The sequence below is a fragment of the Perognathus longimembris genome, chromosome 13 (assembly GCF_023159225.1).
Source record: "Perognathus longimembris pacificus isolate PPM17 chromosome 13, ASM2315922v1, whole genome shotgun sequence".
Lineage (NCBI taxonomy): Eukaryota > Metazoa > Chordata > Mammalia > Rodentia > Heteromyidae > Perognathus > Perognathus longimembris.
This window is the reverse complement of record NC_063173.1, coordinates 17,349,334-17,365,202: the sequence shown is the minus strand read 5'-3', so window position 1 is coordinate 17,365,202 and position 15,869 is coordinate 17,349,334. Positions and strand designations below refer to the sequence as shown.

Genomic DNA, 15,869 nt, shown 5'->3' with positions numbered 1-15,869 from the left:
CAGATAAAGCTAAGGGCAACACTCAAACCCTGCCTTCAAGCCCTAAGTTCAGCATTCAAAAAAAAAAAAAGAAGGCTAAAGGCATGACTCAAGTAAAAATGACTGTTGGTGTCAAATATGTACTTAATATATTGATTCTTTAAATTTCAGGACCCAATCTTTTTGTTTGTTTTTGCAGTTGTAGGGCTTGAACCCAGGGCCTGGGTACTGTCCCTAGGGCTCTACCAACTGAGCCATAGTGCCATTTCCAGTTTTTGAGATAAGAGACTCACAGGACTTTTTGCCCAGGCCAGCTTTGAACAGCAATCTTGAGATCTCAGCCTCCTGAGTAGCTAGGATTACAGGTGTGAGCCACCAGCACCTGTCGAATTTATTTGTTTTATTATATTATTAGGGAAGTGGATAAGACTACATAGTACAGGATGGCTTTGATGTCAAAAGACTCTGGCTTCGGGCACACTATGTTAAGTACATTTTTATGTTTTACAATTATTGAACTGCAATTACAAAATTTAGTGTTAATCAAACACCTGTAATCCCACCACTCAGAAAGTGGAGGCAGAGGCTTTAAAGTCTGAGAACAGTCAATACCACACAGCTCAGGTCTGCTCTGAGCTATGCAGTGACAGGCCATCTAAAAAATCCAAGGGTTGGAATTGTAGATAGTTGTATAGCACTCACTTAGGATACAAAAGACTTTGGTTTAATTTCCAACACAGCAAAACAAACAAAATAAGGAAATCATTTGAACTGAACATTAGTGAAAATTAAAAACTGACTGGCACTTACTTGCAAAACTGGGTAAGACCTAAAACACGGAAATTAAATGCAATGAAGGATCCTAAAGGGATCATGGACCAGAAAAAAAGGGTAGCAGGAGAAAATCTTTGAAATTTGAAGAAGGTCTTAGATTAGTATACCAGTCAGTATCAATTTCTTGGTTTCGATAATATACCATTCCTATGATAAAATGTTACCATAAAAGGAAGCTGGGTAAAGAATATGGATAGCGGGCTGGGGATATGGCCTAATGGCAAGAGCACCTGCCTCTTATACATGAAGCCCTCGCTAGGTTCGATTCCCCAGCACCACATATACAGAAAATGGCCAGAAGTGGCGCTGTGGCTCAAGTGGCAGAGTGCTAGCCTTGAGCAAAAAGAAGCCAGGGACAGTGCTCAGGCCCTGAGTCCAAGGCCCAGGACTGGCCAAAAAAAAAAGAATATGGGTAGAAAAAAGAGAACTCATTTAAGTACCCTGGTTTTTGAAACGTCAAAAAATTAAGACTGTCTTTAACTTACACACTTTGTAAGTTAAGAGAAGGATAAGGGCAGGGAATGTGGCTTAGTGGTAGAGTGCTTGCCTGCCATGCATGAAGCTCTGGGTTCCACTCTTCAGTACCACATAAACAGAAAAGGCCAGGGGCGGAGCTGTGGCTCAAGTGATAGAGTGCTAACCTTGAGCAAAAGAAGCTAATGAGCCCCAGGACTTGCCAGGATTGCCAGAAAAAAGAAAACCAAAAAACCCGCACATATGTTATACTCACTTCAAAAAATAATGTTGTGGTTTCTCAAAATATGGCCACCAAATTAGATTCCCCAAAGAAATAAAAATATACAACTACACAAAAACTCGTATGTGAAGAATGCCATACCTCTTCAGAAAACAAAAAAGTAAAATGGTCACTAACATAAAACTTGATACATAAATTTAACATTATTTGGAAATTAAAAAGGAATAAAGTACTGCTACATGCTTCACAATCAACATTAAAAACATTACACTAAATTTAAAAAATCACTTAAAAAGAACTATAATATTATATTACCCAATTTAGAGACAAATATGGAACAGAGTAGCTATACCAGAAAAGCTGATAATTTAAATACTTCTACATCCACATGTACAGAAGAAATACCTTCAGAAGTATTTCAGCTAAAGAGCCAATCATGTGCAAGGCTCCATCTTTTTTCCGAGGATCAGCATTTGGTTCTGTAAGAATCTGGTAGCAAAAGCCCATAGTCTTCTGCAGGACCTAAAGAGATAAGTAATCCTTGATTAAACAAACCAACAGCTCTTCAAAAATTACCTAGACAAACAAGGCACATGGCTAACATTTAAAACGAAGTATATTTGAGTAAGTTTTTAGTAATGTAGTAAAAAATATTCTGCACATCAAATAACTTACTTCTTTCCTCTTACTACAGGCTGTGAACAAAAGTGTCTGGGCAGCAGTGGTAGGAGAAATGAAATCTTCAAATACATCTAGAAAATAAATTTAAAAATAAAACAGAGAACAGTAATTTTGACACTTTTGCAAAACATCTTCATACTACTGAATTTACAAATTATGCTCTATATAAAACAAGGTACTGCTGGGCCACATTGGTGGCTCATACCTGTAATCCTAGCTACTCAGAAGGCGGAGATCTTAGGATTGTTGTTTAAAGCCATCCCGGGCAGAAAAGCCCATCAGACTCTTATCTCCACTCCAATTAACCACCAGAAAACTGGAAGTGGCACTGTGGCTCAAAGTGGTAGATAGAGCACTAACTAGCCTTGAACTGAAGAGCTCAGTGACAGTGCCCAGGCCCACAGTTTAAGCCACACAACCAACAACAACAACAAAAAAGAACTTACATGGGTATAGCACATACCCATAAATTGTAATACCAGGGAGTCTCAGACTCAGTGCCTGGTCACAGTCCTTGAGCTTTTGTGTTCAAAGCTCATGTTCTACCACTTCAACCACAGCTCCTACTTTCAGCTTTCTGCTGATTAAGCAGAAGTAAGTCTCACAGACGTTCCTGCCTGGGCTGGCTTTGAACCATGTTTCTCAGATTTCATCCTCCTGTGTAGCAGTTAGGATTACAGGTGTGTGAGCCACTGGCACCCAGCAAAATCGCAGATCTGAGGTTACTTTGAGCTATGTATAAAAACCCCATTTCAACAACAGAAAAAAAAGTGGAGAGACTTTGGTTCTCAGCTTCCTGAATAGCTAGGATTACAGGTCTGAGCCACTGGCACCAGCTCAGTTAATTCAAGTTTTAGAAGAGCATAAGCTTCCTGAGAGAATACATTTTTGAAAATTAAATGTGAGGCTGGGAATATGGTCTAGTGGTAGAGTGCTCGCCTCCTATACATGAAGCCCTGGGTTCAATTCCTCAGCACCTCATATGTAGAAAAAGCCGGAAGTGGCGCTGTGGCTCAAGTGGTAGAGTGCTAGCTTTGAGCAAAAAGAAGCCAGTGACAGTGCTCAGGCCCTGAGTTCAAGCCCCAGGACTGGCAAAAAACAAACAAAAGAATGAAGTCCTGAGTTCAGGTTCTTTAATTATGTCATTGCAGGGAAATGAATGAGGCTAAACAAATCATGTTGGCTGAGGTGAGCCAAACTCATAGAGATGAACAGCACATACATGGAAGCCAGATATAAAACACAACTGGACATGGTAACTCATACAGGGCTCTATGTATGTAGACACAAACACAGACAAAAGAATGAACCCTTAGGGGAGGAAACACAAAGGCCCATCTCCTCTGAACATCTAAAATACTATTTAACAAAACAAAGTACAAATGAAAATGAAAACAAAAAACTAATGGAAATGTGCTTTGTTGTTGGTGGTGGTGGTTTTGTTTTGGGGGAGGCAAAGAAATGGAGTAATAAATACACAGTACTCGATATACAATATGTAAAAAATAAACTATGTAACTATGGGCAGAGAAGGGAGAGGAAAACTGGGAGAAAGCAAAGGAAGGGGTGACACTGTCCAAGAAGAATTGTACTCATTACCTAAATTATAGAATTATAGTAATTCTGTACAATTCCTTAATAACAATAAAATTATTAAATAAAGATGTTTAGTATCAAGGATGACAATATAATACAACTTTGCTTGGCTATATACAACTATGACTACCTGAAATTTTGTTTCCAAAAGTAAAAGTTTCTTACCGAACTTCATGCGAATATATTCATAAGGGTCTTCTTGCCAAAGTTCCTCATCAGCATCTGTATAGCACATCAATGGAAAAATAACATCTTGGATAATGCCCTGCAATTTAAAAGTTAAAAAAAGTAACAGCCTTCAGCTTTCAAATTGAACTGTCATTATCTCCTTTAAGTACTAAAAAAGAAATAACTCTACAAAATTTATTTTCAAGGTTAATGCCAAACTTTAATAATATATTTATTCCGGAATCAAGTAAAGGTTCTTGCATCTCTGTAACAATTTCTAATGGAATTAAGACAATTAAAAAAGCAGCTTGGGGCTGGGGATATGGCCTAGTGGCAAGAGTGCCTGCCTCATATACATGAGGCCCTGGGTTCGATTCCCCAGCACCACATATACAGAAAATGGCCAGAAGTGGCGCTGTGGCTCAAGTGGCAGAGTGCTAGCCTTGAGCAAAAAGAAGCCAGGGACAGTGCTCAGGCCCAGAGTCCAAGCCCCAGGACTGGCCAAAAAAAAAAAAAAAAAAAAAAGCAGCTTGGTGCTAGTGGCTCACACAGGTAATCCTATCTACACAGAAGGCTGAGATCTGAGGATTGCTGTTCAAAGCCAGCTCCGGCAGAAAAATCCTTAAGAGTATTCAATAGGGCTGGGGATATGGCCTAGTGGCAAGAGTGCTTGCCTCCTACACATGAAGCTCTCAGTTCGATTCCCCAGCACCACATATATGGAAAACGGCCAGAAGGGGTGCTGTGGCTCAGGTGGCAGAGTGCTGGCCTTGAGCGGGAAGAAGCCAGGGAACGGTGCTCAGGCCCTGAGTCCAAGGCCCAGGACTGGCCAAAAAATAAAAATAAATAAAAGAGTGCTTGCTTCATATACATGAAGCCCTAGGTTAGATTCCTCAGCACCACATATATAGAAAATGGCCAGAAGTGGTGCTGAGGCTCAAGTGGCAGAGTGCTAGCCTTGAGCCAAGGACAGTGATCAGGCCATGAGTTCAAGGGCCAGGACTGGCCCCCCAAAAGACTGGCAAAACAAAATAATAAACAAGAAAAGACAAGAGCCTAAAATATTATCTCCAATTAACTGTAAGAAAACCAGAAGTGGCGCTATGGGTCAAAGTGATAAAGCTCTACTAGCCTTGAGCAAAAAAGGTCAGAGACAATACCCAGGTCCTCAGTTAAAGCCCCACAACTGACAGACAAAAACAAACAAACAAGTAACTAAAAAATAAAGCCAAATATTCTAGAAACTAATCTGGAAAAGAGTTCTTTGCTTATTCCAAATTACATACCTAAAATTTCAACTGTAATCTACTATTAAAACTTAATGCAATAAAAGGGTCACTAGGGGCTGGGGATATGGCCTAGTGGCAAGAGTGCTTGCCTTGTATACATGAAGCCCTGGGTTCAATTCCCCAGCACCACATATATAGAAAACGGCCAGAAGTGGCGCTGTGGCTCAAGTGGCAGAGTGCTAGCCTTGAGCAAAAGGAAGCCAGGGACAGTGCTCAGGCCCTGAGTCCAAGGCCCAGGACTGGCCAAAAAAAAAAAAAAAAAAAGAAAAAAAAAGAAAAAGGGGGTCACTGTCCATAATAAGTAAATGTACTCAATACTTGACTTATGAAATGGTAACTTCTCTCAACACCTTAATAACAATAACAAAATTATATATAAAAAAAGAATTAATGTAAACTGAATGCAAGCGGCTCATGCTTCTAATCCTAGCTATTCAAGAGGCTGAGATCTAAGGTTCATAGTTCAAAGCTAGCCCAGGCAGGAAAATCTGAGACTCTTATCTAAATTAGCCACCAAAAAGCTGGAAGCCACAGCTGGGGCTGGGGCTCAAATAGTAAAGTGCTATTAAGCACAAAAGCTCAAGGACAGTGACCAGGCTGAGTTCAGCCCCAGGACAGATATGGACATGGACACGGGGATGGATGGACAGACAGGAACTTGGACGGATGGATGGACACACACACACACACACACACACACGAAAAAAAACAACTTAATGCAAGCTTGAAGGCAACAACAGACTAAAAGTAAGTTACATATTTCTAAGATGACTACTGTAATTTAACATCAAGTGCTAAATCTTCTGTTTTGCTATTCTAGTAAGTAATCATCAGACCTAGACTAATAAAACTCAACATAATTTTCCAACCTCTATGCCAATTCAATTGTGTGATAAAGAAAAGATACGCATATGGCAATCTCTTCTCTAATATAACCTTTTTTGCATCATCAAAATTTATCACCATCCAAGCTGGGCACTTGTGGCTCACGCCCGTAATCCTAGCTACTCAGAAGGCTGAGGTCTGAGGATCGCAGTTCAAAGCCAGCCTGGGCAGGAAAGTCCATGTGACTCTCATCTCCAATTAACCACCAGAAAACTGAAAGTGGAGCTGTGGCTCAAGTGGTAAAGCGTTAGCCTTGCACTGAAGAGCTCAGAGACAGTACCCAGGCCCAGAGTTCCATCCCCCAATTAAAGGATATATATTACATTTAAATTTTCATACTCTTATTCTACTTAATCCATCTCAAAAAGCTTTGATAATTTAAGTTGTGACAGAAAGTTATTACTTGTATATGAGGCTTCAGATTCTTCCAGGTAAGGGCATGGGATACTCCTTGATTAATATAGTTTAATGTCTGTTGTAAAACTCGAGGAGCCATATATTGCTTCTCTTTGTATTGATATAATACCTTCAATAACACCTGTGAGGAAAACAAAAAGTTTAATCAAAATTAAGCTCAGAAAGAAATTTTAACCCCTTACAAGCATCTGACATTCATCTTTAAAGTTCAAGTCATCATCACAAAATATTGTTTTAAAAAGAAAAACTTAGGTCTGGGAATATGGCCTAGTGGCAAGAGTGCTTGCCTTGTATACATAAAGCCCAGGGTTTGATTCCCCAGCACCACATATATAGAAAATGGCCAGAAGTGGCGCTGTGGCCCAAGTGGCAGAGTGCTAGCCTTGAGCAAAAAGAAGCTCAGGCCCTGAGTCCAAGGACCAGGACTGGCAAAAAACAAACAAACAAACAAACAAACAAACAAAAAAACTAAAAAGAAAAACTTAAGTTAACTGGAGAACTGTATTTCTTCCCAAAACATTTAACTAACAAATATGCTGACCTAAAATTGTGGCAAAGGACTATTTTCTGGCTAAGAAAAAAATCCTGCTCCCTATTCAAGTTAGCCCTATTTTACTAACCATCTTCTAAGACAATCCTAATCATCCCAGTCACCTACTTATTTAGCTTTAAAGGTCTAACTTTATGTGCTGTTTCAGACTATCAATTTTCAAGTTTAAGTCACAGACATCTGGTAGTTGCCAAGATCCTTGCAGAGAACCTGAAAGGTTAAACTGATTCAAGGATTTTTTAAAAAAAGGTTGACATTATATATAAATGTATTAATACCTCCAGATTGCCTAACATCAATCAAGAAAATGGCACTGGTAATGAAGTTAAAATAACAGTCACATACTTGTAGAATCAATTTTCTGTTAGAATGTCCTTAATAAACCAGAAATATTATATATATATATATATATTTCTTTTTTTTTTTTTTTTTTGGCCAGTCCTGGGCCGTGAACTCAGGGCCTGAGCACTGTCCCTGGCTTCTTTTTTGCTCAAGGCTAGCACTCTGCCACTTGAGCCACAGCGCCACTTCTGGCCATTTTCTGTATATGTGGTGCTGGGAATCGAACCCAGGGCCTCATGTATACGAGGCAAGCACTCTTGCCACTAGGCCATATTCCCAGCCCAAATATTATAATTATTGAATGTATAGTACACCTGGTACATACCAAAGTACAATAATTGGGGAAAAAGTACCTTTTGGAAAGTGAATTGCAAGCAAAAAATTACTATTCCATGAAACCCTTCCTTCCTTCCTTCCTTCCTTCCTTCCTTCCTTCCTTCCTTCCTTCCAGTCCTGGGCCTTGGATTCAGGGCCTGAGCACTGTCCCTGGCTTCTTTTTGCTCAATGCTAGCACTCTGCCACTTGAGCCACAGTGCCACTTCTGGCCATTTTCTATATATGTGGCGCTGGGGAATCAAACCCAAGGCTTCATGTATAGGAGGCAAGCACTCTTGCCACTAGGCCATATTCCCAGCTGAAACACTATTTTCTTTAAGAAGAAGTTAGAGATCAACTAATGATTTGGACTTGTACAGATGGCATATTTTTTTAACTTTCTGAAAATGAAGCCAAGTGGCAGTAGATCACACCTGTAATCCTAACTACTCAGGATGCTGAGATTTGAGGCTTGTGGTTCAAAGCCAGCCTAGGCAAGAAAGCCCATGAGACTTTTATCTCCAATTAACCAACAGAAAACAGGAAGTGACGCTGTGGTTCAAGCCATAGAGTGCTAGCCTTGAGCTGAAGAGCTTAAGGACAGCTCCCAGGTCCAGAGTTCAAGCACATTTGTTATTACAAAGAAAATAGATGTCAACATGTTACTGGTGCTAAATTCAAGCTTTCAAACAAAGTTAGAATTTGACAAATCTTGGATCTGTTACCATTAGCTTGATGGCTTTCCAACATAAAGATTCCTGACGAGACTAGTGGTTAATTATTTTACCTTTTTTTTTTTGGGGGGGGGGAAGGGGGGAACATTGGCATTTGAACTTAAGAGTCTCTCACTTGAGCCACTCTTAGCCAGTCTAAGTCTTGCTTTCTTGATTCTAACTATTTAGGAAGATAAGGGGAAATGGAGAGGAAAAAACATAAAAATGGATGACAGAAAAGTACTTCTGATCCTGTAAGGGAGTAGATACCAATGGAAATGAGGAGAGTTAACCAAGGGATAAATGAAGGTAAATAGTTGAAACTGTTTTAGAAGGGGAGGTTGAGATCTGAGGATTGAGATTCAAAGCCAGCCCGGGGCAGGAGAGTTTGAGACTCTTACCTCCAATTAACTACCTAAAAACCAAATTGGAGCTATGGCTCAAAGTGGTAGAGCACTTGAGCAAAAAAAGTTCAGGGACAACAACCAGGCCCTGAGATTAAACCCCACAACTACCCCAAAAATAAAAGGAAAAAAAAAAAAAAAAACTAGAAATCAACAATACAAAACTCAAACCTAAAATGCCAGCTTTCTACTTAGAAAAACTATGTTAGACTTACCTGTTGAACACCAACAGCAAATGCCTTCAGAAATACTTCAGCAAACTCACCATACTCCTTGGAAACATTCCCAGGACTGCCATATCTAAAATAACATAAAAATGACCATGCTTTCTTTAAAATGCTTTATGTATCTATGCTCATAAAATCAAAAGCTTTAAAAAAGATGAACTGAAATTACAAAATAGAAAACTTGCCTTTCAAAAAGTCTTGCTAAAATATGTAATGCCCACTTTTTACATTTCCACCATGGTAACTCGGGTCTATCATCTTCTTCAACTTGAAGTGTTTCCTTTAAAGAAACATTTATTTAAAGATAATATGACAGGAGAAACAAACTGCATGATGTGAGAACAGGCTTACGAAAATTTGTGTATATATTAACAAACAAACCTGTACCGCTCTTATAATAAAACATTTGACTTGGGAAACTACTGATACTTAAGCCTAAAAAGCATTCCTTCATGTTTTCTTTTGTGGCCGGTCATGGGGCTGGAACTCTGGGCCTGGGCACTGATGCTGAGCTTTTGCCACTCAAGGCTAGCATTCTACCACTTTGAGTGCCACTTCTGGTTTTCTGGTGGTTAACTGGAGATAAGAGGCTCACCAACTTTCTTGCCCAGGCTGGCCCTGAACCACAATTCTCAGATCTCAGCCTCTTAAGTAGCTAGATTACAAGTGTGAGCCACCACTATTTGGCTTAAAAGACATTCTTTACTACTTCACTACATGAGTACAAAGGATGTACTTCTTAAAGCCAAACACATTTTAGTCAAGCCCTAAAATAGTGAAAAACTTTTCAAGAACCTAAACATTCATTAATAAAGTAAAATTAATTATTAAATATTCACAAAACTATGGAACAACCATTAAAACAATGAGATAAAGAGCACCAGGCTTGGGCCTATAATTTTAGCTATTTAGGAGGCTGAAATCTAAGGCTCACAATTTGAAAGCAGTCCAGGCAGACAACTCTGTAATAGTCACATCTCCAATTAACCAGAAAAAGCAGAGTAAAGGCATGGCTCAAATGGCAAAACAACAGCTCTGTGAGGGAAGAAGGGTAGTAGGGGGATGTGGGAGGATGAACTGACACACTGACCTAACACATCCTTGACACATTTTTAAGAAAGAAAAAGTACAGAACTGAAATTCTCATATATTGCTTGTCCAAACAACAGTTCAATCACTTTGAAAGCTACTTTGGAATTCTTTAGAAAATTAAACATATATATACTCTATGACCAATTCCATTCTTTGGTATTTATGCAAAAGAAAACATGTGATCACAACAAGATTTGTAAGCATTTTCATAGTGGTTATACCTTCTTTTGGGAGGGCCTAGTTCTTGCAATTGAACTCAGAAACTGGGCTCTGTCCCTGAGATTCTTTTGTTCAATGCTACCTAGCACTTGACCCACAGTGCCAATTCAAGATTGTTCTGTTTATGTGGTGCTGAGGAATCGAACTCAGGGCTTCATGCATGCTAGGCAAGCTCTCTACCATGAAGCCGTATTCCCAGCCCCTAGTGGCTCTATCTTTAAAACTCAAAATCTGAACACCAACTTGGTGGCTATCAACATGGTAAAGTATCATAAATTGTAGTCTATCTGTGCAAAGAGACAATACTTGGATTAAGGAACAAACCCAGGCTTATAAAATTAGTTTATGCTAATAAAAATAGTAATTATTTTTAATGATTAAAAACTTAAGATGGCTATTATTGTAAGATAACACGCAGAAACTTACATTAGGTACATCCCTATTCACAACAGTCTTCAAAATTTCTACCCATTCTGTCAGATTCTGTTGATTTATCAGTTCCAGTGGTAGAGTATACTAAATAAAAAAAAAAAAAACAAGAGTTAGTGTTTAAAGAAAGAATTTCAGTTAACTCACATTTCTACATTAGTACTTAAGCAAAATTCGTTGAGTTAGTTATCTACAGTAGTTAACAGTAGTTTAAAAAAAAAAGCATGGCATCTTTTCTTTCAATTTACTGAGATTACTATCTTATTTTCACCCCTAAGGTCTTATTGTTATCATAGATCTTGGTGCATACTTGGTTTCAAATTAGTAAATTTTATCCTTCCTTTGTTTTTTGGTGCCAGTCCTGGAGCTGGAACTCAAGAACCTGGATGCTGTCCCTGAGCTTCTTTTGCTCAAGGCTACCACTTGAAGTACAGTGCCACTTTTTGAATAGTTTGTTGGAGATAAGACTTTTCTGCCACAGCTGGTTTTGAACCACGAACCTAGACCTTAGCCTCCTAAGTAGCTAGGATTTACAAGTTTGAGCTACCAGTACCCAGCTTTTGATTTTAAGTGTCACTACAGTTGCATTCTTCCTTTTCTCCCCACTCCAAGTGCTGGGAATAAACCCAGAGCCTCATAAATGCTATAACTGAATTAGGAATCCCAGGCCTACTCTTTTTGTTTGTTTGTTTTTTGCCAGTCCTGGGACTTGAACTCAGGGCTTGAGCATTCTCCCTGACTTCTTTTTTTTTGTTTGTTTGTTTTTTCAGCCAGTCCTGGGCCTTGGACTCAGGGCCTGACCACTGTCCCTGGCTTCCTTTTTTGCTCAAGGCTAGCACTCTGCCACTTGAGCCACAGCGCCACTTCTGGCCATTTTCTGTATATGTGGTGCTGGGGAATCGAACCCAGGGCCTCATGTATACGAGGCAAGCTCTCTTGCCACTAGGCCATATCCCCAGCCCCCCTGACTTCTTTTTGATCAAGGCTAGCACTCTACCACTTGAGCCACAGTGCCACTTCCAGATTTTTCTATATATGTGGTGCTGAGGAATCGAACCCAAGGCTTCATGTATTTGAGGTGAGCACTTTACCACTAGGCCACATTCCTAGCCCCTACTTTTTTTTTTTTTTTAAGAAGAAATGGCTATTCAATTTTATGAAATTCTTTATCTCTTTATCTGGAAACCAGAAAGACATAGATCTTTCTTTTAATGTTCTGTTAAGATTTACAAAAATTAATTTCTTGTTGATATATTCTCAAATTCTGTGTTAATTCTAGTCTTGGAAGGCTGAAGGCTGGTAAAACCAAAAGCCAACTCAGGATTTTAGGACTTCCATTTTCACATGAGAAAGGACTATATTTTGATATCAGGATGTAGGGCTCTCAAGAACTAAGTCAAGATGTAAATATCTACTTTATTCTAGGCCCTACAACAGTTTGAAAAAGGATTATTATGAGTAGGATGTCAACAGCTCATACTTGTAGTTCTAGTTATTCAGGAGTCTGAGATCTAGATGATCTTGGTTCAAAAGCTAGCCTGGGCAGCAAAGTATAGGTGACTCCATCTCCAAAAATAACCAGAGAAAACCTGGGCTGGAGGGTGGCTTAAGTTGTAGAGCACCAGCCAAGCAAGAGTGCCTAGCAATCTTGGGGCCTTAAGTTTAAACTCAGGCATAAAAAAAAAAAATGTTGTGGTCCTAACATTTAGGAAAAATATGAAAAGGCTACAGATACTTTCTATCAGAATGACATTTAAAGGGCACCTGCATTTATGACTGGTTAACTTCAGTGTCTTTAAAGACTTATCAAAGACTTGGAAAATCCTACCAAATTTTAGGAGACAGGGGCTGGGAATATGGCCTAGTGGCAAGAGTGCTTGCCTCATATACATGAAGCCCTGGGTTCAATTCCTCAGCACCACATATATAGAAAATGGCCAGAAGTGGCGCTGTGGCTCAAGTGACAGAGCACTAGCCTTGAGCAAAAAGAAGCCAAGGACAGTGCTCATTTGTGCATGCTAGATTTTATCTTTGAAGTAAATGATTTTTAGGCTTATGATTTTTGGGGGAGGGACAGTCCTGAGGCTTAAACACAAGACCTGGGCTCTGTCCCCAAGCCTCTCAGTGCTCAAGGATAGTGCTCTACCACTTGAGCCCCACCGCAACTTCTGGTTTTTTTCTGTGTCTGTGGTACTGAGGAATTGAACCCAGAGCTTCATGCATGCTAGGCAAGTGCTCTACTAGTAAGCCATCTTCCCAGCCCTTACGATTTTTTAAATTAATTTTGAGTCACTGTCTCCCTATGATGTCTAGGTTAGAAACTGTTGGGGTCAATAATTCTACCAATGGATTCTTAAGTAAATTTTATTAAGTTAAGCCACATGTAGTTCCAGCTAAAGGCAGAAAAATTACTTGAACCTACAAGTTTGAAACCGTTTACTTAACAAAGCAAATCCCAATGTCAAAACAAAACAAAACAAAAACAAACTTTGTTATGTTGGATGGCTTTTATACCTGCACTAGTTATTAGCCCCAGGACACTGACTGTCCCTAGCATTTTTTGCTCAAGGCTAGCAGCAATCCACCACTTGAGCCATAGATCTATTTTAGGCTTTTTGGTGGTTAACTGGGAAAGGTCTCACATAAACTTTCCCTCCTGGGCTGACTTTGAACCACTAACTTCAGATATGAGCCTTCTGAATAGACAGGAGTATAGGCACAAGCCACCCAGCTGTGCTGGATGTTTTAAGAGAACTTGCGATTATTTACTGTGGCAATATGCTGTTTAGAATTGTAATTCTGGCAATTTGTATTTTTCTAGCAAATCATCCAGTTAATCTAGAGCTTCAAATGTAACTATTATTACATTCCAGATGCTAGAATTCTTAATTTTTGGTGTGGCAAGTTACCAGCTAATAAATACTAAACTGCTTTATAAAATAAAAAATTACCTGAACAAGAGCATAGAAGATCTTGAATATCTGTTTCTGGATGAGGACAGACTGATCTGACTGATCAGAAAGAAGCTGAATAAAACGATCCTTCAGAACAGGCAAGAAATGCTGCATTGCTGCAACTAGTGGACTCCGCTCCTCTGGTTTCTTGTACCTATGGATAGGAATACAAACTAATTCTGTAAGAGTTTACTTCTACAGTTTATACACAAATATACTTTCTAACCCAGTTAGAAAACTAAAAACATTCTAGAACAAAATTGCAAACAAAGACAACTTTAGTAAAAAGCCCTGAGTAACAGAACATCATGTATTTACTCAACATTAGAAGATCAATGATGTGCAACAGCCCCATCAGTATTCTCATGTTTACAGCTGAGGAAACTGAAAAACTGGAGAACCATCCTTCCCAGTTACATATCTAGGTATAGACTTTGGCAGCTGTGATTTAGGTTCTTCCCTCTAATCAATTCAGTACAGTCTACTTGTGAATACATATGCAAATAAGGAGGTACAATGATCTGGCTTTTAAACAGTAACACTAATGAATAATTAAAATTAATTCTACAGTACCATCATTAAGTAATTCAGACATCAACTATTTTATAACTAAAAGCATCACAAACCCAACATACTATAACTCACCTGATAATAAAACATGATCAACATGCTTTAAAAATCTTCATTTACCCTACTTAGAAGTCAATATTCACCATTTTAGAGTAATTATAATATGTTCAACTTTGGGTACTGCTACTGAATTAAATAGGATACAACATTTTATGAGCTTTATTGCTTTTCTAAAATCTGAAAAATTCCTTATTTGAGTTCCACTCTGTTCCAAAATTGTAAATGAAATTATTTGTTTACACCCTACTTGCCACTTTAACATTATTACTATTGTCTATTGGATTATTTTAAAAGGGGGGAAATAACTGCATTTTTAATTTACAATTGTAGAAACAAATTACCAGCTTCCATATTAAGGAGTCAACAGGTAGAATCAATTTGCATATACAGATTACTAGTTATATAACTCATGATTCTAATAAGCCACGGCTTATCTTTTTGAAATAAGTGATTATCTAAATTGCTTTAAATTAGTTCTCATAGCATAGTTCTATTTTTTGGTATCCTAAAAAGAAACTTTACTCAAAAACTCAGTACCTGAATACTTTTTTCTTTGTCGGTTGTGGGGCTTGAACTTGGGGCCTGGGCACTGTCCTTGAGCCTCTTTGTGTTCACTCTACCACTCTACCACTTGAGCCACAGAGATACTTCTGGGTTTTTAGTGGTTAACTGGAAATAAGAGTCTCTCACAGGGACTTTTCTGCCTGGGCTGGCTTCAAACCACGATCCTCAAATCTCAGCCTCTTAAGTAGCTAGAATCACTAGCATGAGCCCATGAGCCCGGCTTCTGAGTACATCTTTTCCTTTTTTTTTTTTTTTTTTGCCAGTCCTGGGCCTTAAACTCATGGCCTGAGCACTGTCCCTGGCTTCTTTTTTGCTCAAGGCTAGCACTCTACTACTTGAGCCACAGCGCCACTTCTGGCCATTTTCTATATATGTGGTGCTGAGGAATCGAACCCAGGGCTTCATGTATATGAGGCAAGCACTCTTGCCAATAGGCCATATTCCCAGACCACCTGAGTACATTTTTAATAGGTAAAGATTCTCTTTAAAATCTGTTTGTTTTTAAATACTGGGTGAAATAGACAAAACAAATTATCAAGAGTAAAAAACAGGAAATGTTCACACTAATGATTACTAATAAGGCTACTATCACAAACTGATATTTCAAATATTATTTAAATATTCTAAGAAATTATACCTAGAATTCATCTCTTAAGAAATTAATATAAGAAATGGATGTGTAGCTGAAGTGGTAAAGTGCCACCTTTGGGGGGGGGGGGGAAGCCAGAGAGTGAAGTCATGAGTTCAAGCTCCAGTACTCGCACACACAATAAGAAATTAACATAGTTCTACTTCCACAAGGCCAAACTGATAAACCACACTCACAGAAATTTCAACTAGTCCATCACTTTTTGGTTAAAAAACAAAATCTACTGATGCTTCCT

The 15,869-nt window shown here is 38.8% G+C and overlaps 1 protein-coding gene across 1 annotated transcript in view; it reads right to left on the bottom strand.

Annotated features, from left to right (window-relative positions):
• Ipo7 (importin 7) overlaps positions 1–15,869 on the bottom strand; it is a 59,988-nt gene that overhangs the window by 16,696 nt on the left and 27,423 nt on the right. The window contains exons 5-12 of the mRNA XM_048361632.1: positions 13,789–13,945; positions 10,835–10,924; positions 9,283–9,377; positions 9,086–9,170; positions 6,533–6,667; positions 3,953–4,052; positions 2,186–2,262; positions 1,916–2,032 (exon numbers count right to left, since the gene is read on the bottom strand). Coding sequence (XP_048217589.1) covers positions 1,916–2,032; positions 2,186–2,262; positions 3,953–4,052; positions 6,533–6,667; positions 9,086–9,170; positions 9,283–9,377; positions 10,835–10,924; positions 13,789–13,945 — 856 coding nt within the window. The remainder of the gene's footprint in view (positions 1–1,915; positions 2,033–2,185; positions 2,263–3,952; positions 4,053–6,532; positions 6,668–9,085; positions 9,171–9,282; positions 9,378–10,834; positions 10,925–13,788; positions 13,946–15,869) is intronic.